The sequence below is a fragment of the Podarcis erhardii genome (assembly GCF_964252035.2).
Source record: "Podarcis erhardii genome assembly, chromosome: 3".
Classification (NCBI taxonomy): domain Eukaryota; kingdom Metazoa; phylum Chordata; class Lepidosauria; order Squamata; family Lacertidae; genus Podarcis; species Podarcis erhardii.
Window position 1 is genome coordinate 46,241,852 of NC_138507.1, and position 26,010 is coordinate 46,267,861.

General features: G+C 41.1%; 1 protein-coding gene and 2 long non-coding RNA genes across 3 annotated transcripts in view; 1 reads left to right on the forward strand and 2 right to left on the reverse strand.

The window, feature by feature from the left end:
* Positions 1-23,945, reverse strand: part of LOC309339437 — a 657,715-nt gene extending 633,770 nt beyond the window's left edge. Inside the window, exon 1 of the long non-coding RNA XR_014155348.1 lies at positions 22,861-23,945. This is a non-coding gene — a long non-coding RNA (uncharacterized lncRNA). The remainder of the gene's footprint in view (positions 1-22,860) is intronic.
* On the forward strand, positions 942-26,010 carry UFL1 (UFM1 specific ligase 1). The gene is made up of 19 exons (XM_081857012.1): positions 942-1,141; positions 3,562-3,707; positions 5,461-5,489; positions 6,475-6,572; positions 7,537-7,651; positions 9,724-9,854; positions 10,624-10,682; positions 11,603-11,749; positions 12,661-12,836; positions 14,763-14,942; positions 15,842-15,962; positions 17,669-17,791; positions 18,691-18,811; positions 19,539-19,705; positions 20,616-20,746; positions 21,798-21,878; positions 22,259-22,344; positions 23,952-24,132; positions 25,762-26,010. The coding sequence occupies exons 1-19, from the start codon at positions 1,065-1,067 to the stop codon at positions 25,975-25,977; spliced, it is 2,385 nt and encodes a 794-aa protein (XP_081713138.1). The 5' UTR covers positions 942-1,064; the 3' UTR covers positions 25,978-26,010.
* Positions 24,214-25,755, reverse strand: LOC309339472. The gene is made up of 2 exons (XR_014155388.1): positions 25,528-25,755; positions 24,214-24,650 (listed from the first exon to the last, which is right to left on the reverse strand). It is a non-coding gene; the product is annotated as an uncharacterized lncRNA (long non-coding RNA).

The following is a 26,010-nucleotide window of genomic DNA, read 5'->3' on the forward strand; positions in this document are numbered from 1 at the left end:
GATATTTTCCTGAAATATACTCAGAGTTGCAAAGTGATTTCATGCTCTTTATTCAGCTCATAGTGGTGGGGAGGAATGAGTGAAAGTCCCCTCAAAGTATCTGCTTTATATACATTATTTACACAATGGGCTGCACATGATTGGCTAATTCTGGAATTCTACTGTAAGCCAATCAGGTTGTGGAGTCACTTATATCTGGAGCATGATTGGGTGGTTCCTGCCAACCAATCATACTGCTGCATTGTTCTAGGACCAATCAGACTGCTGCATTCTGAATCCTATTGTTCTAGGACCAATCAGACTGCTGCCATTTGGATCCTATTGTTCTAGGACCAATCAGACTGCTGCAGTTTGGATCCTATTCAACTCAGTACAGTACATAACATTTCCTGTGGAACGAACTTACAGAGAAGGATGCGCCTCCCTCGGAAGATCGGGTACCATGTTCTGCGCAGGATAGAAGAACCTGATCCACGTGTGCCAGGCAAGCCCTCGTGGGCTCCTTCCAACGTGACCGGCGCTCACAAACCCACAGCAATTAATTACCTCATTATGCTTTGTTTTCTACAATGTTCCAAGCACATTTAGATCATTTTAGATCACGCACTTGTCCTGCTAGTACACAACGGTTGCGGGCCTATTGATTTATTTTAGGAAGCGTTCCGTTGGGGAAGAGACACTAGAGGCGGGATTTGATGTTTCCGGAAACGCCAAGAGCCAGGAGGGGGCGGGCGTCAGTGCACGTTGCAATTTAATGATTTCCTAAAACGTCTTTTGACTGCACGCGGATCCCCCTGCAGACGGTGAGAGGGCGGAGAGCGTGTGTTCCTCATTCCCCTGCGCACCGTCAGTGGCAGCTGTCTTCCTGCAGGTGGCGCTGCCGCGGCAGCCAGATCGCGTTCTGCCCGAAACGGCAGAGGAATGTCCGCCGCCGCGCTCCGTCCGCGGAACGTTCTTGAGCTGACGTGTGAGTGCCCGAGGCCTCGCCGTTCCCACTCCGCCGCCGCCGCCTTCTCCTCCTCCTCCCCCCCTTTCCCCGCCCCCTCCTCGGACGCGGGGCAACCATGGCGGCTACCTGGGAAGAGATCCTGAAGTTGTCCCAGCAGTTCCAATCCGCCCAGTTCGCCCAGGCGACGCAGAGGTGAGGGGGGGGGAGGGAGGGAGGGGAGGAGCCACCCGCGAGCCCCCCTCGCGCGGACGAATCTCGCTCCTTCCACGGTATCTCGCGCGACGAGCCCGAGGCTCCCTCATTCCCTGCGCAGCAGCAGCAGCAGCAGCAGCAGCTCCAACAACGTCCCTCTGGGCCACGGCCCGTAATGCTCCTAGAAGCGGCGCAGCCCTTCAGCAGGGAAGGGGGTCTCTGCTCACCTTAGTGCCGTAATGCTCTTAAGTAGGGTTGCCTGTGGTTGTTGTTTTCACCCCCGCTCCACGTGCTCTGCTTTTGACAACCTTGGCATCCAGAAATGCAGCATAGCGGGGCTGGAGCTTTTCCTGGCCTAGAGAAAAATGTCACCCGGATAATACTCATTTGCTAAAGGTGCTGCTGCCAAAGGCACATGAGCCAGTGAAGCAGCAGCAGCAGCGATCCTGTCCGCCCTGGGAATCCGTGCTTTGCTCGCTGCTGCCTTTCCCACGCATCCTGCAAACGTGTCAACAGGTCCCCCGTGCATTTAACATTTGAACAAGCGCCTGAGGCCAGTACGTTTCCGACCACAATTCAAAGTGTTGGTGCTGACCTTTAAAGCCCTAAACGGCCTCGGTCCAGTATATCTGAAGGAGCGTCTCCACCTCCATCGTTCTGCCCAGACACTGAGGTCCAGCGCCAAGGGCCTTCTGGCAGTTCCCTCACTGCGAGAAGCCAAGTTACAGGGAACCAGGCAGAGGGCCTTCTCGGTAGTGGCACCCACCCTGTGGAACAGTGGCGTAGCGTGGGTTGTCAGCACCCGGGGCAAGGCAAGTAATTTGCGCCCCCTAACCCGTGGATTTGCGCCCCCTAACCCGTGGATTTGCCCTAACCCCAGATGTTGCGCCCGGTGCGGCCGGCCCCCCCTGCACCCCCCACGCTACGCCACTGCTGTGGAACGCCCTCCCACCAGATGTCAAAGAGAAAAATAACTACCAAACTTTTCGAAGACATCTAAAGGCAGCCCTGTTTAGGGAAGCTTTTAATGTTTAATAGGTTATTGTATTTTAGTGTTTTGTTGGAAGCTGCCCAGAGTGGCTAGGGGGGGACCCAGCCAGATGGGCGGGGTATAAATAATAAATTATTATAATTATTATTATTTCCTGGTATATCAATCTCCTGTGTCGGCCTGCTTTGCAGCAGAAGCACTTAAAAGGGTCTTGTAGCTCCTGACATATCTGTTTGGGGAATAAGCTTTTGGCCTGCTCCTCATGAAGTGGACTCTTTAGTCCGTGGAAGTTGCATCCCAGTACTGTAATACATTTGTGGGTCTTTTAAGATGCATGTACTGTAAAGCTAAAGGGCTGCACCAGCTCAGTAAAACGCAACCTGCAATGTTGCTGTGAAAGCACAAAAAGGGTAACTCTTGGGCCACCTGAAAATCATTTCTGGCAGTTTCGTCAAAGTGCTTATTTTAGCAGGCTTTACCGTTGAAAGAATTGTACTGGACCTTTGATTACTGTAATGACGGTTGAATATGAATGTGTGTGTGTAATATATGAGAACGGAACTAAGAAAGTATGACTCAACATACATGTTTGGACATTTTCAGAATATGTATGACTGCATACTGTTTTGTATTATTTTTTAATATAATAATATAAAACTGAAAAGCCCATGGCAGTCCACAAGGTCTAATATTTAGCAGACAGTGTTTTTGTGAGCTTGTGATAAGGCTGGCAATTGCTTTCGTTTGTGGAATGGCCATATAACACAATACAAACTTCTGTTCCATTTAGCTTCAAAAAAGATCCATTATATCCATTACTCATAATTAGTGTCAGTGCATTTAAAATGGTAACCAATATTATCCAAAAACACAATGTGATGTTACATTTCAAGTTCTGATATAATCTGCTGAAGATAAAAAATCTGCAGTAATTCTGTGAAAACGGCATTAGACATCCATTGTTGAATGTACCTACAAGTTACTATCCTGGTATTTGGGAAATGCCTTGGAATCTAAGGTGTGGGGAGAAAGCTGTTGGAAATCAGTATATATGAAGCTCCACAAAGTTTAATCAGCCCCAATAAACAACTTTCTTGCCCGTTTTGCACCAGTTAATCTGGAGTACAGACCCCTAGTAACGTTCTCAGTTTTATTAATATTGATAAGAATCCCTTCTTAACTTGTAAGCATGGTGTGGTGGTAGTGAAACCCACCTTTCTGCTTTCTGTTTGCAGTAAGACAGAGCATTAAGGGATAATTTGATTGTATTGTCGATCTGTCAGAAACACTTGTCTTAACTGAAAATTTCTGTGGCATAAATAGATTGCTAAAGCTTCTCCAGATTGTCTTAGAAATGAAGTAGCACTTGTTTAAAATCAAGTTGTCAGGATCTCATGCAAGATGTTTTGCTGTTCTTTTATGCATGCAGACTGTCGGAACGTAATTGCATAGAGATCGTTTCTAAGTTGATTGCTGAAAAACAGCTGGAAGTGGTGCATACTCTTGATGGAAAAGAGTATATTACTCCTGCGCAGATTAGCAGAGAGATCCGTGATGAACTTCATGTTCATGGTGGTAAGTGTGTAAAAAATATATCTAAATATGTTTATAAGCTAAACTACAAAGAACGAAACTTTAAAGGTAAATTGCTTTGGGAAAATAAAAATACATAGAAACATGTATCCTTCCCATCAAGACATTTAAGGGTCATGATTCTAACACTATTTCATAGTGCGAATGGACTCGCCGAAGTAAAATAACCATTAGAAAGATACTCCTGTTGACCTATCTTCAAGATCAGCTAGGGGTGGGGTGGAAAACAAAAGCAGCAATTCTGATTATCCAAACTGCTAGTGGCAGAATCCTAGCTTGGAAGGGACCCAGGGCTAATCTAATAATGGTAATGTTAGGTAACTTTACATTGCAGTCCCATACATGTCTACTCAGAACTATGCTCCATTGAGTTCAATAGGCTTCACTCCCAGATACGTGGGTATAGGAATGCAGCCTCTATGTCATTCCACTTACCTCTCAAGCTGCTGCTGAATTTGGAATACTTGGTGTTCATTTATCATTTAAAAGGAACTGCAAAGAAGTATGTAGGATATTTTTATGTGGAATTGCAAGCACAGTTTAGCACTATTCTGGTATGTTACATACATTGTCTGCACTGAATGGGAAAGTTGTAAAAAAACAGTGTAAAAAGTTAAGTGAAACTGGAGACAGGATTGTAACAGAGAATTCAGTTGTATTTACAAAGCTGTCTGGTCTTATCTGAAAGATGAGTAAGAGCCAATCTGTCATTAGCTATTCCATCCCTTGCATTTTTCATAAAAAGCACCCATGAGAAGCATGGGTTTGAATCAGAAGAAGGGTTTCTTACCCCCCAGCCCGGCACAGTTTTCTTTTTTTAAAAAAATGAACTCTTTCCCCATTTTGGAAGTTGCCAGTTGCCTCACTCAAGATTGGGTTTTAACAGTAGCTCTGCCACTGCTGGTAACAATTAAACTCCTAGGGTATGAGGAAAAGAATAATTGAGGGAGCTTTCTTCCTGGCAAGTATCAGTTGATATCTGAAGTTGTAGCATCCCTTTCATGCTGAGTACAGGAATAAAGGCAAAGGCCTTTTGGTTTTTCATGCCATTGTTTGTTTAGTTTAAGAACAAAGCATTAGCTACCAGCAGGCTTCATCAACAGAAATCTTATTCTTTATGCAGATTAACAGACTTATTTCAGTGGAGTTTACCATAGTTCAAATGATACAAACTCTTATGCACTTTAATGAGCACACAACTCTTTTCACAAGCTCTTCCAATTTCATTTCAAAGTGGGGGCACTTTCATGTATAGATCTTTTTTGAAAGCTTTCCCTCCACTGATGTAAGTTGTGGTACTAGTGTGCATGGAAGATCTGGAGCATACCTGCAAAATACTGTTTGCTATTCCAGATGTTGCTGCTGCGACCACCTTTATAGTTAACACCATGCTGGTCCAGGTATGTGTAAAGATTTCTACACAAGTGGCATGACTTTCTTCCATGTGTAGATGCCTTTACATGTAATTGGACAAATATGCAAGAAACTTAGAGGCAGTTGCAACTATGCTGGAAAAATTATGTATAAAGGAAGTGCTATTCACACTTCATGGTAGTAAATTCCATTTAGCAAGCAGGGTTAATTCCCAGACAACATGCATAAAACCATGTTTGAAGTTTCAAATCAAAATACAAAGAGTAATAAAACAGTTCACTATAATGTACTTCCTTTGTCTATGACTTTCTGTATTATGCATTAAAATCTATTTGTTAATATATTCTTTCTTTTGTTACAGGTCGTGTAAACATTGTTGATTTGCAACAGGTAACTTGCTTTAAGCATAAATACTTTTTATTTCTTTTTATCTGTGCTTAATTGGGCCAATTTGAAATACACATTTGTTTTTAATGATTTTGTACCCAGAAATAAGTCTCATTGTGTTCAGTGAGGCTTACTCCTAGGTAAGTGGGTAGTGTATGGAAACCTAAATAGTTACTGAATAGTGTATGGGTGGGTCCCCCCTTCCCTTTTAAGTCCCAATCTTGCAATTAGCTGACAGGTGGAGATTAAATCCTGCCTCTAGGTTACACGGTCCTGTTACTGCTGGGAACAGGATCGCACAGCCAGTGCAGCATTAAACCCTGTCCACCCACCCGCCACCAGTAATGTCATCTGGGTGGGCATGGTTTTGGGGGAAAAGACCTAGAAGGCCAAATTGTCCCGTGTCCTGGAGATTCCACCCACCTCTGGAGTAGAGTATCAAAACTTAGCTGCTAACCTATATTTCATTTTTATTAACTGTGGTGTCTCTGTAGGTTCCATTATGTTGCTCCCATTCTCTGTAATTTTATATATTATTATAAAATTACAGAGAATGGGAGCAACTTAATCACACTGTTCACCAACATAAGCACCCCATCATACTTGTTTTAAGTTTTGAAGCCTGTTTTAGCCTATCAAGGAGGTTGGGCTTTTTAAATGCCACAGTATGCACAAATAACAATGACTGATCGCTGAAACAGTCAGGGAATTAATATTTCATTTCTGCTAACCTTTTTCCATCTGAAAAGCTTCAGCTAAATTGAAGCTTTTCATAATAATTAGAGATTTTATTACATTGTGTGTTAACTTGTCTTGATTGCTATTTTCTTTTCCAATATCACATTTTCTTTTTCAGTTAAGATACACCTGTATCTGAATTATTGAAAAGTAGCTAGAGTGTAATGGTTTGTGAATGTGAAAGTGTATCATTTTAACAGTAGATGATGGCTTTGAATTCCAGATGCTAACCTGTTTTCCCCCCCTGCAGGTAGTAAATGTAGATCTGCTCCATATTGAAAACCGAGCTAATGACCTTGTCAAATCAGACCGAACAGTTCAACTAGTATTGGGGCAGCTTATAGATGAGTGAGTTCTTTCAAGAGTGATTAAATACAGTGTAAATGTGTAATGGGCTTTTAGATGTGATTAATCCAGAATGAGGAAATGGAAGCCAATAATTATGCATTGTGTCTGAGAATGTACTCCACTGCTTTTGTACAAGCTGAGCAGTTGAAGTCATACAAACATTTGAGAACCACTTTATTTTTTTATGCTCGCTAATGCAAAGGAAGGCATTTAAACTTTCCTCATTACTGTTGAGACAAAGACAGAAAAAGCTCTGGAAATTAAAGGGGGGGGGGCTTTGTGTCCCTTTTATGCCCAGTGTGTGTAGAGGAGATGGATGAGACTCCTTAGCATCAGCAGCAAGTACTTTGCCCTCTTGGGTCGTTTGAAAGAGAGACAATGTGCAAGGAACTCTTACTACTTAGTGTAATGTGTATCACCTTTAAGAATCAGGTGCTGGAAAGAACAAATGGAGACTACACAGGTCCTGCTTGCAGGCTTCCCATATGAATCTGGTTGCCAGCTGTGAGAATTAGGATGCTGGACTAAATGGGCCTTGGGCAAATTACCTATATATAATGACAACCTGATTAAATCGCAGCTTATATCTAGTATATATGCAGTGTTCTATTGCTGACATGGACCATATGTTTGCTGTGATATCAGATATGGGTGCCGTTCAGTTTAAACTCCAATATCAGCCTACAATCTTTATGTTTTAGAAATGAGCTTCAGACGAGATATATCAAGCAACAGAACACTATGAAGAATTACATTTGCTTTATCAGTTTTGTAAAACATGAAAACTAATGGTAACTTCTGTTTGAGGGAGAATGATCACATCTTTTACAAAGTTTGTAGTAGACGCAACATACACTTAATGTTTTCATATAGTACTACCGGTATATAGGATTACTAAAAGCAAATAATGTTACAGCGCGCAAGGCAAATTTGGAATTTTATACTACTTTTTTTTCCATATTAGGAATTACCTAGATCAGATAGCAGAAGAAACAAATGACAAGTTACAGGAATCTGGGCAAGTGAAAATATCTGATTTGTGCAAGGCATATGACCTTCCTGGAGATTTCTTGAAGCAGGTAATCAATATGAAAATGACCAACTTTTCACTAAAGCATGTGATACTTCACCTGTCATTACTATTATGATAATAAGTTCCAGTATCAAATGCACTAGCTTGTGATCTAAGTTTGACAACGTCTTTTCTTATGGTACTTAAAGTCTAACATGGTTTTAATTTGCTTATTGCTTCTAAATACTGTGACTGCAGTATTGAATCTAATTTCCTGGCAGCCACTGTGTCTAATAATAGGGAAGTGAAGCAGTCCTGATCTACTACTTCAGTAAGATTCTCTGAGAAGGCAAAAATATTTCTTAAGATCCGTAGTCATTGGTTAGCACAGACCATTGGGCTGTAGGAATTGGAAGCGTTTGTTGATTCGCCAATGTGGTGGTTTGCAGCCAGATGAGCAAAAATGCATTTTCCTAACATACCAGGAAAATAAGGATGGTATCCATAGCACCAGGAGCAAAACTAGGCTTTATTTCACCTAGGTTAAAGACCTAGTTGGGCACACCAACTCAGGCATTGGCACACACACACAGGCTGGAAGCCTTAATGGTGCCCCTCTGGAGGCTTCACACAGGGCAAAAAACCAGCTATGCCCCCCCCCCCAATAGCTACAACACTGCATAGCACTTGCATTTCTTCCCTCCCTTTGTGTTCATCCCAATTTTTTTTCTGGGGTCCCCCAACTCCAGAGTTTATTTTGAGGGCATGCAGGGGACTGCAGACAAGAGGAATGGAGAAAGTTCTGTTCTGCAAACCCAAGTCTCTTGCATTAGCAGAATGGGAACATTGGATAGGGCCTCAACTTAGGAAGCAAAATGGGCTACATTATGTCTTATTTACACATGAGAACCTGTTTACGTCAATAGTACATGCAAAGTTCCAACGTAATGTAATTGCGTGTGATCTAATACTGGTACAACTTCAGGTATTCTGTCACTGAAGTGCATATTGTTTTGCACAAGAGTTCTTAGATCTTGATGCAAGAACTTTAATTATACTTCAAAACTGGTCAGAGATCCGCCACATGACATGTTTTTTCTCGGTACTAACATGGATTTCTATGTAAGAATGATAGGTGTCAATTCCTGCCTTCTGGACATCATGTTGTTGTTGTTGTTGTTTGCTTTAAAACACAATACACAGCAGGATTCCACTTCACAGCTTCATCGATAAGGCAGCAGCAATTCAAGTTTTTCTCCCTGTTTGGCCCCCAATCTTCCATTCATTCAACATTCCCTCCTGCAAGACTCTGATATGAGGAGGTGACTCTGAAATAACATTAGAGCGTTTGGCTTGGAGGTAGCATTCATTTATAACATTTGTTTTAAAACATGCCACCTTTTATGTTAGATTTCAGGGTTGCATACAAGGCTTATTAAGATCTTTAACTGAGTCATCTTGGCTGTCTCCAATAATCTCTGAAATGTATTTGATTAGGGCCCTGGAACTATGCCCAAGCTTGGAAAGCCCGCCTTTCTACCTCTTAAATGGCATTTTTCCAGAAAGACCTTCATTTTTAAGCACAGAAATGTTTTAGAATAAATAAGATGAAATCCAAATAAAAGAATGCAGACCAAAGGTTTTAGAAATCTGCTGCCATTGACAGATGGGACACAGAGCACAGCCAAAGTTTCAAGCAGAAGGATAATTCCAAGTTACACAAATGTTTGAAACACTTATTGTGCTTGAATCCATTGAGTATTTTTCAGAATGTACCAGTAGGACTACAGAAGGTCGAGGCATTCATCAGCTGCAAAAACTTAATCCTGGTGCTATAATGTCTGCCATACTTCAGAGCTTCCTTACTGTCAAGTCCCATGATAGTAAGCAGGAATGTAAGGCTTTCTACATTGGCTTAATTGTCTTCCTGAGCATTCAAGTTCTGAAGAGGGGTCTCTTATCTGCACCTAGAAGCAGTGGTGGATTAATGGTTGGTTGTAGTCTAACATCAAATCCTGTCTCAAGGCTGAATCCACATGCACGTATTAAAAGCCTGCTAAAAGCAGCATAAAGTCAAAATGTAAAAACAGTGCAACGTCAAATGGCTTCTCCGGTTAATTGCTGTGTTTATGTTCTCAGGCATTTTCCATCCGCCTAGGCAAAATTATCCATGGGAAAATTGATCAGGACAACCGAGGAGTGATTTTCACAGATGCATTTGTCACACGGCATCGGGCCCGTATCCGTGGTCTGTTCACTGCTATTACCAGGTAAATTGAAAGACACGTTTCTGTTTTGGGATAAACAGCTCTGATTATCTGCTCCTTGTGTGAGATATGCAGACACTTCCTGCATAAAAGCAAGATTAAATTTTCCAGAGCAAACGTAACTGTTTTTAATTACAATAGCAATGGCAACTGCATCACTTTGGCTCTGGCTTTTCATCAAAGAATCTGCTCCCATAAATAGACAAAAGTTGGACATGCTCCTACTTTTCCGATAAAAAATTCCAAATCTTTATGCAGCTACTGACGTCCCATCCTTAAACGTTTCCTCCCTGCAAAATCTCCACAAATTTCTTGTCTTTAGCAGTGAAAAAACTGGAAGCAAAATACATTAGTGGTTGCATAACATATTCTAACAGTATTCTGTTTATGAAGTAGAAAATAGCAATTTATTTTATTCCAGTATTCACAAACTTGGTGCTCACTGTGGAATAAATAAAAATATTGTAGGAAGGATTCACTGTTGTGCTAAGGCGATGGTTCCATGAGGACAAACATTCTGGCTTGTCATGTGGAAGGATCCCCCATGTGCTTTTATGGGGGATCTCCCAGCCCCCACCAAAAATCAATTTTGGTTGTGCAGAGGGAAAGAAGGAGGGGAAGTCCCATTGCACACATGGAAGTCCTTCCACAGGGCTTTTGTTGATGGGCAAATTGATCCGGACAACCGAGGTGATTTTCACAGATGCCGAATCCTGCCCTAAGTGTTTATGTATGAGTGTCCTGGTTTCTTATATATCACTTCTCTCTTTAGACCTACTCCAATAATTAACCTAATAACTCGGCATGGATTTCAGGAGCATCTGCTTTACTGTGAGTTTTGTTCAGACTTATTTAATGCTGATTTTTTGTTATATCAGAAAGTGTTAAGTAAGAGGCAATTAAGATAAGGTTTGAAGCTTGCGTACTTTTTTCTCCTTTCGAAAGCAAACTGAAACTGACCCATTAAAATGCATCTTTCATGTTTGTCTTGTTTTGGGGGACCAGCAAAGGAGGTGTGGCCTTAGAGGAATAACCCTGCCTCATTACCAAAAGACTTCTGCAGTCCTGAGCTTTCGCTCCCTAAAACTATTCCAGCTCTTGTTTACTACATATCATTCTTGTTCGTTCCTCCTTACCACTATCATTTAATGTAGTTTGCATTTATTTTGGCCAACCATTTTCTGGCTGCCCACACCTTCAACATATAGATTTTCCTTGTTCTAAATAAGAATATCTTAATTAAATTAATTCATTGCAACCTAAAGTGAAAATCAGACAGTAACTAAATGAAGCTCATATTAAATACATGCATTCAAATTATTATTATTTCTTCAAAACTAGTGTATAACACCCCATGTATGAATCAGGCAAACAAAGCTGATGTATTTTTAAAAAAATGTTTTAATAAGACATACCACCCACAAAAATGTAAATAATGATAAAAAGAATCCATAGCACACACTGTTGCTGACTGCAAATGTCTGCTGAGACTGTGCTGAAGAAACAGCTGTTTTCCTGTGACTTTTTCCCACTTGTTAATATATAATATACTGTACTACAGGAATCAGGTGAGAGGAGAACAGTTTAACATCTATCTATCTAGGTGTGTCTGTGTGTTCAAATTATTTAACTTGTCCAAAAAATATATAGGCCTGCATACATCCCTCTGAGTTGTGGTTGTAATCTCTGAATTTTTAATCACATATTCATAAGTATTTCTAATGCTGTGTCTGCTTTGTTTCTTTTCCCAGCTATGCTGGAAGAACTTGTTAGTACTGGACGTTTGAAAGGCACAGTGGTTGGTGGAAGGCAAGATAAGGCTGTGTTTATCCCTGACATCTACTCCAGAACACAGAGCAACTGGGTGGATTCGTTTTTCAAGCAAAATGGTTATTTAGGTAACTTACCCCTTTTGAACAAACTTTTCTTTCTGAAAGTTACTGGTCAAGAGAAGCATATTTCTTAGAGATCTCCCCCTCCCTCTGACCCTCATATATCCCATTTTTCCTCATCAGTAATGGTTGACGCCTATTGAGACTGGTAGGGCAGGAAGGTTAACAGTAGGCAGAGCCACTAACAGACAGACCCAATTCCTGTTTTGTCCCCATCCTCATCCCTCTTGAGTTCTACAAGGGCAACACTAAAACTAAGGAGGAGAAAGCTGACAGTCACTGCCAGCCTCTGTGCTGGCTGGAAGAAAGAAGACAAGTAGCTGGGGGCTGACTCCCCTTAATAACCAGCCTCCACTGCTGATCACCAGTGCAGGAGATAATGGAGTGCAGAACATCGCCATCCCCTGCTCCCTAGTATAGTTCCTGGGTTGGAAGAAGGACAAATTCCTGAGCTCCTCCTTTGGGCCTGGATGAAGCTGTAAGCTTCGGTAATAGAGGGCATGTTTGGAAGAGCAGACCTAGTCCCACTCTTTAATCCACACATGGCAATCCACACATGACAGGACAGCAGGGAATGGACAAGACCATCCCAACTCTTCATTATTCTGTTCAGTGAAGCTATTGCTGTTGTATTGGGGAAAACGGAGGCTAGCCAGCTTCTCCTGTTGGGGAGTGATATAGTAAGCAGACTTGTGGAAGACTTCCTCCCTTGCCCACCTGACAAATTTACCAAGTTAACATACAAACACCAGCTCCTGGGTTCCCTACTGCTTCAGAGTGAGCAAGAAACAAAAGCCACAGAGAGGCTGCGAAGAGGGTGGTCAGTGTCCACCAAGAGATGTCTAGCCCATTGTCCCAGTTTTGTTTTGTTTCGGTTTAGTTTGCTTCAAAGTCAAGCACTTTCTGTAATTTTGTAGAATTTGATGCATTGTCCAGACTTGGCATCCCAGACCCTGTGAACTACATAAAGAAAAGGTACAAGTCCTTGCAGCTCTTGTTTCTGAAATCATCTTGTGTTGGTCAGGAAATTGTGGATCAAGTGGAGGCCTCCGTGGATGAAGCCATCAGCTCTGGAACATGGGTGGATATAGCGGTATGCTCTTTGCTTTTCATTTCTTTCCACTGGCTTTATTTTTCAAAAGGGGTCACAGCACAGGTCATGACTGAACTTCTTGCACTAGCGCAAGGAGATTTCCCCCGTCATGCACACTATGCGTCATCCCCAAATCTCCTGAGAGTTGAGCAAACTTCAAGATTGTTTGGGGTAAGAGACTTGAGAATGTTCCGTCACTCAAGGGAAATCCTTGCGCTGCCAAATATTCACCACAGTGCTACATTGTCTACAACCGTTTGCCTCCAGAAGGACCCAGGTCCAATCCTTGGCATTTCCTGGTGGGGTCATGGGGGATAGATACCCTGTTAGAGATCCTGCAGAACCACTGCCAGTCACTGCCAGCAGCATAGAACCAAATGGACCAATTATCTGTCTATATAAGGAAGCTCCCTGTGTCCCTATGTGGCAACAGAGACTATTTTATGCAGTTACACAGAGGAAAATTATACACCACAGATTTAAAGCAGTGATTACTGCAATTTGCAAGGACATGGCAGTTGAAAGGTCACCACTTGCTAGTCTCGCTTGTTCCAGCTTGAGAAGCATTAAGCCCTAATTTCAAAGCATAATTTCTTCCAAATCAATATTGAGCAAGAGCTTAGGGTTGATGTGGCAGACTCTAATACTGCCTGAGATGCTATTTTTGTAGATGGGACTTCAGTTCTTAAACAAAAAAGATTTGCTATCAAGCTTTATGTCTCAATAGACAGTACATATTCCTGTATTCCATTTATCCAAAAGCGGCTTTTACCTTTGTGATAGAAACTGTTCCTTATCGGGTGTGGCGGGGGGAGCTATAGAGCTTTGAAGACTAAAAGCATACTTACTCCTCCGAATAGGTGCCACATGCATTTTTAATTTACCAAAGGTAGTGTGAAAAATTGGAAGTGGAAATAAATTATGGCCCAGACAGCTCTGAAAGAGAGTGATAAAGTCACTAACTGAATTCACAGGTTAACTGTAATACACTTGTGTGTTTTACAACATTCTGTAATTCCAGCTTAAAATTCTTCACACCACTTGCCTGTAGATTTGTGGACATATTTAGCTCACAGTTGCTTCACTGCAATAGATGACTGCAGCATTTTTGTCCAGATAGATAGAAACCAGTTTTGTACAAAGTGGCAGTAATAATTTTCCCAACAAGCTCCCTAGAAACAGGGAATTACATGTTTATCTGTCATCATCCAGGCAGAGGGCACAGACTCCTGTTATCAAATACTGCAGGTTATAAAATGCCTTTTGAATTGGCTTTATATCCTACCTGGAGTTTTTAATTTGTACATTATTTTAATGCAAACATGGCAAGTAGCTTGAAACAGCTTTGACACTTTACCAAAAGCTGTAAAGATTTATTTTGTCAAAAAGCTTTTGATTTCCCAACCTCCCTTCTCTCAATGTCATCTTTACATTTTCAGTTTTTCTGGCTTAGAAAAATCCTGTTTATTAAAGTACATTCATCCACCTATTCACCTATTCATCTCTCTAACAAAGATTAAATGAGTAGACAGGCAGGATTTTGCATCAAGGTAACCTAAATTCTGCACCTTATTAAAGCTGATTTCTGCAGTGAGTATCAACTCTGCAGATTGAGTCAATGCAGAGAGATGTGCATAATTTATTTTCTGCTACAGAAAGTTATTCAGGGTAGTCAATCCCCACTTCACCTCATACTTTTGAGATTTCACCTGGCATCGTTCAGACACCTTTCAAACCTTTTCTTGCAGTTGTAAAAACTAGCAATATTTAAAAAATAATAATCTCGGGACTGCTAAATTCTGTGCCAGGATATGAATATCATGCATGGTAGTTATACAAACAAATTTGTATATATTGTAGCCAGTTGGTTGAACAATAAATAACAATGTGATGGTTTTTGTTTGGCTTTGCTTCTTTTGCTCCTAGCCTCTTCTTCCAAGTTCATTCTCTGTAGAAGATGCCAGCATGTTGCTCCAGCAAGTGATGAGATCCTTCAGTAAACAACCTTCAACTCTGGTCTTTGGCGACACTAATGTTGTCAGTGAGAAATTTATCAACAGCTGTGCTGATTTGTTTGGTGATCTGATGCACCAGAAAGCTGAAAAGGTTTGTTTCTGGGCGCATTGTTTTAGAAAAGGACTGCATGAGTTACAGCCGACCAAACTCAATGCCACTCACCAGTAATGCAGTGTGGCCTGTCAGGTGCTCTCTCCTTCCCCAGCTCTCTTTGCAGTTTGATTCAAGCAAATTCAATATATTCATTGAGCCCTTGATAGACTAATCTCTGGCTGGTGGGCTGCATTCAGCTTGATAAGTCACATGTTGTGCAAGCCTGTCTTTAGCACATATTAATGATGTTTTTATGTCTTTGACCTGAACTACCTACCCATGGAATCAGCATTGTCCATCATTGTGTTTTACATTTAATTTTGCTTCTAGTTAAAAATGACACCTTTGTTTTGTAAGCTTTGTGCAACACATTTTGGGAGAATATTGGGATGCCATCACATTTGGCTCATATTCCTTGAATATGTACATCCATTTTCCATATCTCAAGCCAGTCACTGTCAGATTCTTGGCTTTCCTACTGTGATAATCAAGAACAAAACAGCAGGTGGTGAGGAAAGGTTGTCTAGTGATTATATCTAGGTGAGAGTACAACAAAGAAAACGGAGATATGTTGCTGCATTTCAAAGTAAAATAGCAAAAAATGGGGATTATTCTGTTTATATTTCTTGCATATCTTCTTCCTATCAAAACCAGCACAGCTCAGTGGATGGTGGCTAAGTTTAAGGTAATAGTGTTCTGCTAGGACCTGACAAATGGGATACCTCATGCAGATATTAGCTGAGTATGTGTCTGTCATGTGTTGCACTCTCTTATGAGTGTCTGGGACATTATGTCCATGCTAAACAGGAGGGAAGATAGTATCAGAAACCTTAAGGATTTGCAGTACGTTCCAGTGCATCTCACATGAACAGCTGCATGTATGATCTTCATTTTAGGAGATGAAAAATAACCCTGTGCACTTAATCACAGAAGAGGACCTGAAGCAGTCTGCATTTGTAGAAAATGCTTCCTCAAGTAAAAAAGACAAGAAAGATGAAAGAAGAAAGAAAGCAGCAGGTAAGAAAATGGAGGCATAAGTTACTTGGTTACTGATTCCATGGTTTCTTCTTGTTAGTTTGGCAGCTGTCCTGTTGGCATGACAAGGACTTCTCCCACATTACAGCATTGACAATAGAGACACAGGTTTTGGGAAGAAAAAGTACTGCTTCTCTTCTTTGCTGACTACTGTCAAGTTTTCACTGCTCAAGGAAATGCAAAGAAAAAGATTGTTGGAGGGAGCAGGGTAACTCTGCCATTTTACTCTGTAGCTGGACATGGGAAGCAGAACAGCTCTTCTCTCTCATCATCATCACCACCACTCACAACTTATTTATGTAGTCTTGGCCCACCGTAAAACACAATGAGAAACATTGGTTAGTTGTTTGTGGGGAAGAACATTAACATGTTAGTTGTTTGTGTTTGTGGGGAAGAACATTAACATGTACAGTAAGAACTCAGTATTGAGTTTGCAAGAAATCCATATTGATGGGGAAAGCTCCCAAGAGAACAGTTTTCTAGGGCATGGTGGCTATAGAAGCTCTCTAGACAGCACTATATAAGGCAGACTCTAAAGCTGTAATTAGACGGAAGGAATTTATACCAGTGTTGTCTTTATAGCCATTTCTCTTATTTATTAGCATTCCCCACCCCCGAACGTGTAATTAATGCAAATGTCAAGTCACACGTTTATATACATAATGTTACCATTGCTTAGTCTGTTTATCAAACCATAAGGCTTTGGTCAGGATGTTAACGATTGTGTTCTGATAGCACAATATGATGCATGTTTACTCAGAAGTAAGCTCGTCTCTATTCAGTGGGGCTCAGAGGAAGCTGTGCCTAGGATTGCAGTCTAAAGTAAGGAATATTCATTTAATAGAGTAATTTCATTTTACAAATGAGAGGATGAAAAGGATTTGCTAGAGTTTTGAAACTATTTACACTGAATTTTTAGAATAGCCTGAATGTGATCAACCAGAGTTGTGATTGTATAGTGGCATTTATGCTGAGTGGCTCTTAACAAACTTTATCAAAGTTTGATATAATGCTTTTCTTCCAAAACAGAGTACCCATTGTATGCCAAAATAAAAACTACACTTGAATTTTACATTATTGTTTTAACATATGGGATTGGGACACTCACAAATTGCAATTATAGAATTGTCTTCTACTCAGAAATGAGACCCATTGATTTCATTGGGGCTTACTTCCAGCAAAGTGAGCATAGGGTTGTAGCCCAAGTGTTACAATGAGTTGGTTTAGGGTCATTTGAAATAAAATGTGCAGATGATAGTTCTGTTCAAAAGGCAAACAGTAATCATGAATATTTCCTGTTCAGCATTGCTTGAACTGTGTTAATTTCATTGTCAGTCAGCTTAAATGCATTTCCTTTCATCTTGATTTGGAACTTGCTGTGGACATTGCTTTCTTTCATTTTACCGTTATCTTTTATTTGATTTAAGTCTGAGTCACATTTTCATAAGGATCAGTTTGCTTTACTGATGAAGTAGAAATTAGAACAAATATTGAAATACTATACTCTTAGCTCTGTCGTTCTTTTATTATGCACCCAGGTATAGTAACTCCTGTTTCCTTTCATAATATAGTCAGGGTTATTATTTTCTCTGTTTTTATAAGGATTTTGGTTTCATTTCATTATATTTGTCAAAGCATCACTTGACTTAGTAATACTTCACATGCTAATCAAGTAGTTTTTCCACCAGAGGGCACTGGAAGTGTGAAAAGTAGCGGTGGAGGAAACGCCAGAGAATTTAAGATCAAGAAAGCCAAGAAGAAGGGAAGAAAAGACGCTGACAGTGATGAGGAATCACAAACAAGCAGCTCAAGTTTGTAGTTTATTCTACTATAGTAACCTAATCCTTGTAGTTTTCTAAATGCAGTACTGTTGCCCTGAGTTTGTAATGAAATATTCTCCTATAAGATATCCAAATATATTAGTATGGTTATCTTTTTTTCTAAGATTGAATTGTGACACGAAGCCTTTTAATGGTAACACAGAAATGCTACTTCAAGCAAAAATCAAGGTTAAGCACCGAACTAAAAAAAAAAAATGATGAAGAGAATTTAGTGAGCTGTTTTAATATGGGGCTGCAGGTGTGAGGAGGAACATGCTAGCACTCTGGTAGTGCAAAGTTCCGTTACCTGGTTTCAGGTGATTTCCATGTACTGTAGCCCAGCACGTCATAGCTGGCAATGTTTGGCAGCTTCCCCCAGCCCTCTGGAGAAGTTCTTCAGGGATGTACGGGGAGCTACAGGAAGGGAAAGGAAGATCAGTTGCATTATCTGCCTTACACTCGCACAGTGTTGAATGCAGCCCAGGATAAACTTTTTTTTACCTGAATGCTTTAAATTGTATAACCTTTTCACATTAGAGCATCATTTCTGATATGTGTCTGGTAACATTACTTACTGCAAATGGCAATGGTGTATCCATATAATTTTAACAGCAGTTTTTTTGGTGGGAATCTCATTTTACCATGATATTTCCAAATGACTCCTGAATTAATCTAATCACAAAAGCAAACAAGGGGAGGGAAAAAAACTAGGGCTCTGTGATAAACATACAGTAGCAATTTTGAATAATGTGAATAGCAGTAGTCGGCACATGCTTATTTTTTTGTGACCTTCGGGAGTCCTGATACTAAGAGGAATGTATTTTGTGTTCTTACACGGGAGATTTCAAGAAAACTGAAGATATTAATTATGTTTCTCATGGTCATTGCAGATAAGAGCAAGCACCTCGAGATCCCTTTTCTGTCACCAGAAGAGATTGAGGATGTTTTAAGAAAACATGTAAGGGACTGTCCTGAAGAGCTTATAACAGAACTCGCTGACTATCTAATAAGGTAATTTCAATTATTTATCTCAGTTTTGACTTAAACAGGGCCTAACACATCCTATAGCTCAATGAAAAATCAGAATTCCGGTGTTCCATCTTGCAAGGCTTTCATTCATTCATTCATTCATTCATTCACAGCATTTATATCCCACTCTTCAGCCAGAAGGGCTCCCCCAGTCACTTACGTGTCAATAAAAGAAATGCAGTAACTATCAACGACTACAATCTAAAAAAATTACAACCCATAAAAAATGGAAGGGAAGATGCAATCAAGCAAACTTATGTTACCAGGTTCCCATATTAACAAAGTATGATGAAAGCAGACTGCTCAAAGTTCAAAAGACAGGCCTTGTTGGGCCCTTGAGAAACAGCCTGCTGACCCTCCCTTCTATGATGTGTCTGCAGCAGAAAGTTGTTGATCTCACAAAAAGCGGCTCCAAGCCAGCAAAAGAAATCATTTTTAAAGCAGTCACACAGGCCAGACTCCTCCTTTGTTGCCAACTGCCATTGTTAACTACTGAAGCTGCAGGCTATGTGAGCTGCCTGTGTAGTTCTATTCTAGCTACTGTGTTGTGTACAAAAAACAGTTGCAGCTGAAGTTCTTAAAATGCCCTTAGCTTTAAATTTTCAACTTCTGATAGGAAAGCATGTTGTTTTGAGGTTCTGTAGTATTTGGAGAAATACTAGTCTCTTGCTAATGTATTCCCTCCCTACCCCCACCCCCCGTTCTTTAGGCCCTTGACCAAGAGTTATCAGGAAGTTGTGCGTTCAGTATTTATGTCCTCCACTTCTACTTACTCTGGAGCTAGCAGGAAAAAGACCATCAAGGACTTACAGGAAGAGGTGTCCACCCTGTATAATAATATCCGATTATTTGAAAAAGGAGCAAAGCATTTCACAGGTACAGCTTGGATTGTATCTAAGGTAGTGCTAGGTAACTAGTTCCAGTAGCACTAGATTTCTGCTTGAGCAACAGAACTTCCTACCCTCTCCCCATGCACACCTTAAATCTGTTCTGAGGGTTTCTTCAACCCACTAGAGCAAATATCTTCAAGCTTTTTAAACCCAACCTTCCCATTTAAACATGCATTTGGGGATCTGCTTCTCAATCTTTTACCATATATTCCCATGGTGGTAGTGCTCCTTTTACAACCCGCCTTAGAGCAGGCTGCGATCCGCCAGTGGGTCCCAGCCCACCCATTGAAGCACCAGTGCTCTAGAGCAGATTTGGGGAGCGCACAGGGCACACGTGGAGGGAGGAAAGGGAAGTTTCATTGCTCAGTACTGTATATATATCCTTGCAGTAATGGATGCCACACACTTATCTTCAGAATGAATTTATGGTTTAACACACTGTTGCTGGGCAGTTTCTGATTTCAAAAAGAACTCTAAAAGACTAGAGTCTGTGATGATACTGCCCATCCATTTACTTAAACTTTTTCTTTTTTAACCTCTTGGTTTCTATTCTTCTCCTCCTGTCTACCGCAGATATTTTTGTGTGGATGTTCATTGAATTCTGCCGTTTGTGATCTGCACAGAACTGCCCGTAGGAGTCAGTTTAATATTTGCTTTCTCTGCTTGAAGCAAAAGATGGCCTAGTTTGAAACATCTTGTCTGACCTTTCCAATAACATTTGCAGGTCTTTCATGCATTGTGATGCCACGGACATTTTAACACCTGTAAAAGCAGCTGGAAGCAGAGCGTAAGATGCTTTGTGGCTGGAAAAAAGGCCGAGACCTCTCTAGATTGGCTAATGTAATATGCAAATATTTACAAATTGTCTTTTTAATCGCAGAAATTCTGTTTTGCAGATGAGACGCAAAGTAACATTGCCAAGCACATGCTGAAGACGTTTTGCACTGACATCACTAACCTCATCTTCAACTGCCTAGCTGCTGATCAAATGATGGCAGCAGAAGACTACACTGCCATTACCACCGAGGTACTTTGATACTATTTCCTATTATCTTCACAGATTCTTAAAGCAATTAGTTCATATCCCTCCCCCACCCTCATTGTAGAGCTGGACAAGGGGGAGAGGGGGACCTGTGCTTCTTCAGGTGTTATTGATGAACTCCAATTCCTATCAGCCCCAGCCAGCATGGACAGTGGTCAGGGATGATGGGAGTTGTATTCCAACAACATTTGGTTGTCTATTGGTTCCTAGACCCTGTTGTAGGGCATGGGTTCCTGTGCTTATAAGATAGCTTAGATCTCCACAACCCCTACAGACATTTTTCCAATGGTTCTCCCTGTCTGTAGGTCTCCAGCACAGTGCCTACAGAAACCTTGTCTGCTGACCACAGAGTCCTGCCTCCACATGGTTCCCGCTGCTGAAATTAGGCTTAGAAGAAAACTTCAATTGTAGCTGATTTATTTCAAAGCAAATTGCATTTTGGGGGGCATGGCAGTACAATAAACTCGGCCCACGGTTGTGACCCTCCCTACTGACCTCACCGTACACACACAATTAAATTTCACAGAGCCCTTCTATTTGTAACACTACAAGGCTTCTTTAAAGCCTTATTGACATGAAGAAAGGGTGATTCTGAGTTAGTGGGGGGTTGCAGCTGGGGAGGAAAGGATTATTCTTTTCCTTTCTCTTATGCACCCCCCTCAAAATTGCTCCCCGCCTAACTGCAACAGAAGGCTTTTCTCGAGCCTAATTGTTATGGGGGTGATCTTCCAGGACACTATAGCTGTGGGGAGAAAATTGGCTCTTGTCAGAAGGTGACAAACACCCCATTATCTGGGGGCAGTGCAACAAAATCACTTTTTTCAAGCCCAAATGTGGTTTTTCCAGTGTGCAAGGTGCCCATGACCATTCCTCTGGTTTGCAAATATGTCACAAGGCCCAATAAGGTTGACCCCTGCAATATGAGATTAGTGTTTCTAAGACTACTTTCTTATTTTCTTTTGAGTTTATTGACCAAAACATGTTGTTCATTGGAATCTAAAATTACCTTCATTGATTTGCACACTTCTTCAAATAGATGAGGAAAAAGATTTTGAGTACTTTATCTGAAGAGACAAGAGGTCCTTTAACAAAACTCCACATTTCTCTGAATGGCAAGGTAAGTTTCAGGCATCCAATCTGCACCCACTCTCCTAAAGAAGTGTAGTTTTATTTGGTTTGTCATTATTAATTTAGTAAAGGATTTTGTTCTTCACTTTTCCCTTAATAGTCAATTTCGAAATAGGCAAACTGTAAGCGAAATAAACTGAGAGCAAGCATTTTATTCATAGGTGTGAAAAAAGCAAGAGGGATGGGGGAAACAGCGGAGGACACAATATAGGCAAAATATCAGATACCTCTGTGTGTAGAAGGAAGTCATGACACTCCACATTAGATGAGCTTCTCCCAACCTGTGGAAAACCTCACACTGAATTTAAAGGAGATAATAGCTTTGCTATTCTTTTTGTTCTGCTTTTTTTTTTTTTTTTTTTTTTGAAGAGTTTAGAAGAGTTTGTTTCCTGTCTTGATGCTGCTGCAGAAGCTTGCGATATTATGGTGAAAAAGGGTGATAAGAAGAAAGAAAGGTAATATTTTTGCAATACATAGTTTCCCTCTGTGGGCTTCTACAGGTGATCACTTTTTCAGAATGATAGGTGCTTCATTGCTGGCAAACTAGTCTTGCTACTCCAAGGAATAGGGAGATAAAAATGTTTTAATGTAAGTTAATTTTCCAGAAATAATACTTTCCAGCTTTTTGCTTATGACCTAAGCTTTCTTGGTGGTATCTAGCCATGCCTCCCCCCCAAAAAAAAATATATATATGCTCATTTAAGATCCTTCACAGCTAGGAACTGCTTATGGAGGACAAAAGTTAAATTCAAGTCTCCTGACGAGTTACACATCTTCATTCTGTGGCTGTTTAAAATCCTTTTATATTAAGAATACATATACCTACTGACAGTGCTTTTTTTCTGGGAGGGATGCAGGAATACGGATACCCCTAAACGTTTTGTGAATCTGAGTTTGGCCTCATTGATGGGCAGTATTTCAATAGGAGTAAGAAAATGAGGGTACCCCTAAACATTTTTTAGGGGGGAAACACTGCCTACTTACCTGGTAATCCATCTCGTTGAACACAATGGGTTCTATTTCTAAATAGACTTGTATATATATTGCACATGTAAAAACTTCCAGCTTATGAGTCCTAAATTTAACATTGAATGCTTTCAACTTTATTAAACTGGAATTGGAAACAGCATCCTTTAAAAAATACAGAAAGATACTTCAACAGTGTGTTTACACATACTTGTCCTCATTAAAGGTAGTTGGTTTTACTACCACGTGGCTACCAGTGGGGAGGTGCATTAACATTATGGCCACCTAAGAGAAAAGACACATTGACGAGTTGGTGGAGTCATAACTAACTAGCTAGAAACAACAGTATTCATAATTTATTGTCATCATAGAAGCCCTTTATCATTCTGCAAGCTGTAGCAATTAATGTTCTTGTACTGTAGTCTTGGTTTCCTAAATCTGTCCAATAGAGTTGCTTAACCTCATGGCACTTCCAACAGCATTTGGAGAAATATATGGGATGGTAGTAATGCATGACCTGAAGTTCACAGGGCTCTTGCGGAATCTAAGCCAAGCCTGGTCAGAACCTGGGTGGGAGACTGCCTGGTACCCACATATGCCGCCATGATTTCCATGATAGAAGAAAGGTATAATGAGTGGATTTGGTGGCATCTATACCTCTTAGTAATATTATGCACCAGTAAATTGCTCTTTTTTATTCCTGTTAATGGGTAGAATAGTATTCCGCTTTTTAAGTATTTGTGAAGTTGCCGTACTATTATTATTATTACTAAGTTTATTCGTTTCCTTTTTGTCACAGGCAGCTCAAAACAATAGTAGTACATCTATTAAAAGCGGGAATGGGGAGAGAGAAAACATTAAAAACATGCCACCCATTCTAAAAGGCCTTAGATCATACAAATGGGAAGGTGAGAGTTTCTAGTTAAGGCCTCCCAGAAGAGGACAGTGGAACTACAGTTTTGAACTGTGGTCCAAGTCCAAAACTTTTGTTTTCAAGGAACATTGTCTTACAGATTAATTCACCATTATCCAAAATCTGCAAGTAATTAAATAGGTAAAAGCCTTTTCTCATCATACATCCTGTTTCTTGTCTCAGGCAAATCCTGTTCCAACACAGACAAGCTCTGATTGAACAGCTGAAAGTCACAGAAGATCCAGCTCTTGTTCTTCATCTGACATCAGTCTTGCTGTTCCAGTTCTCAACACACTGCATGCTTCATGCACCCGGAAGATGCGTGCCACAGATCATTACTTTCTTAAGTACAAAGATCCCAGAGGTACTTACACTGGAAAAACCAAGAAGTGTTGTAATTTCCTCTTTTCAAAAGTTGAGAAAATGCTGGCATTCACAGAAACCACTTTATTTATTTATTTATTTATTTAGGCTGAAACCCTGTACACACGTTCTAGGAGTAAATTGTATGGAAATCAGTAAAAGTAAATATGTATAGGATTATATATGTGCATGCAGAGGGATGAAAGTGGACATTCTGTGACTGGTTCAGTAATTAATTTCCACAACATAGAATTCTCATTAAGCACATATAGGGAACTATGTGTGTCAACTATATATAACAAGGGATAAAATTAGGTATGTGGTCTACTGAATTTAAGGAAAGCAACTACTGTGCAATATTATAGTGCAATTGTCTTCCAGGGAAAGCTGTAAATATGGGATGCAATATTTAAAATAGATTTTTTTAATGATCTGCCCATTAATATTAGACAAAAATAAAATCACTCATTTGTATTTTGAAGAAATGTTAAGGTTATCTTTTTTGAACATGATTTCAATCTTGGTACAGTGGTGCCTCGCAAGACAAACGCCTCACAAAACGAAAAACTCGCAAGACGAAAGAGTTTTCCGTTTTTGAGTTGTTCCGCAAGACGAATTTCCCTATGGGCTTGCTTCGCAAGAAGAAAGCCCATAGGGAAATCTCCGGGGACCTCTTTTAAATGCTGGCGGTGGGGAGCAAAGCCTTTCGCCCCCCTCCGGCCTTCAGAAGAGGTCCAGGAAGGCCGGCGGGGGCCGAAAGGCTTTGCTCCCCACCGCCAGCATTTTAAAAGCGGTCCGGGATAGCAGGGAAGCGCGCTGCGCTTTCCCGCTATCCCGGACCGCTTTTAAAATGCTGGCCGTCGGGAGCAAAGACTTTCGCCCCCCGCCGGCCTTCAGAAGAGGTCCTGGACCTCTTCTGAAGGCCGGCGGGGGGCAAAAGTCTTTGCTCCCCCCCGCCTGCCTTCCCGGGATAGCGGAGAAGCGCAGTGTGTTTCTCCGCTATCCCGGACGGCTTTTGAAGGCAGGCGGGGGGGAGCAAAGACTTTCACCCACCGCCTGCCTTCAGAAGACCTCCGCTGTCCCGGGGGCTTTTAAAATGCTGGGGGTCGGCAGGAAAGCCCTCCTGTCCCCGGAGCTTGCGGGGCAGGAGGTGGGGAGAAGGGCTTTTCTTCCCACCGCCAGCCTTCAGAACAGCCTTCTGAAGGCTGGCGGTGGGAAGAAAAGCCCATGCCCCCCCCCCAGCCGTCAGAAGAGGTCGGGGGACAGACTGTCCCCGGACCTGGTCTGAAGGCGGTTTCCATAGGAACGCATTGATTGATTTTCAATGCATTCCTATGGGAAACCGTGCTTCGCAAGACGAAAAACTCGCACGAATTAATTTTGTCTTGCGAGGCACCACTGTATATATTTTATGTGAACAGATTAGAGGTTTTGATGACTAAGCGGTATGTAAATTATGTTAAAACAGATCTCATTTGATTTGATTTGATTCTTTGAGATGGGATCATAATTATGCTTGAAGGAAGTTGCTTTTCTCACTGCGGGTTCTTTATGAACTAAAACAACCACCATTTGATTATAAGTTGCTCATATTGCCTTCTTAGTAGCCACATTTTGTTTCATTTTGCAGGATCAGCATTCTCTTCTTGTCAAATACCAGGGGTTAGTAGTGAAACAGCTGATAAGTCAAAATAAGAAGATTGGGCAAGGAGACGACGACTCAGTGGATAACAACCTGAATGCAGAAGAAAGCATAGAGGCAATCCGGAAAGAACTCCAGGAGCTGGCTGGCTCTGTCAAAGACCTTGTTCTCAGGCCCAGAAAATCTTCTGTAACAGAGGAATGATAATCTTAATAAAACTCATTCAGGATGTTCAAA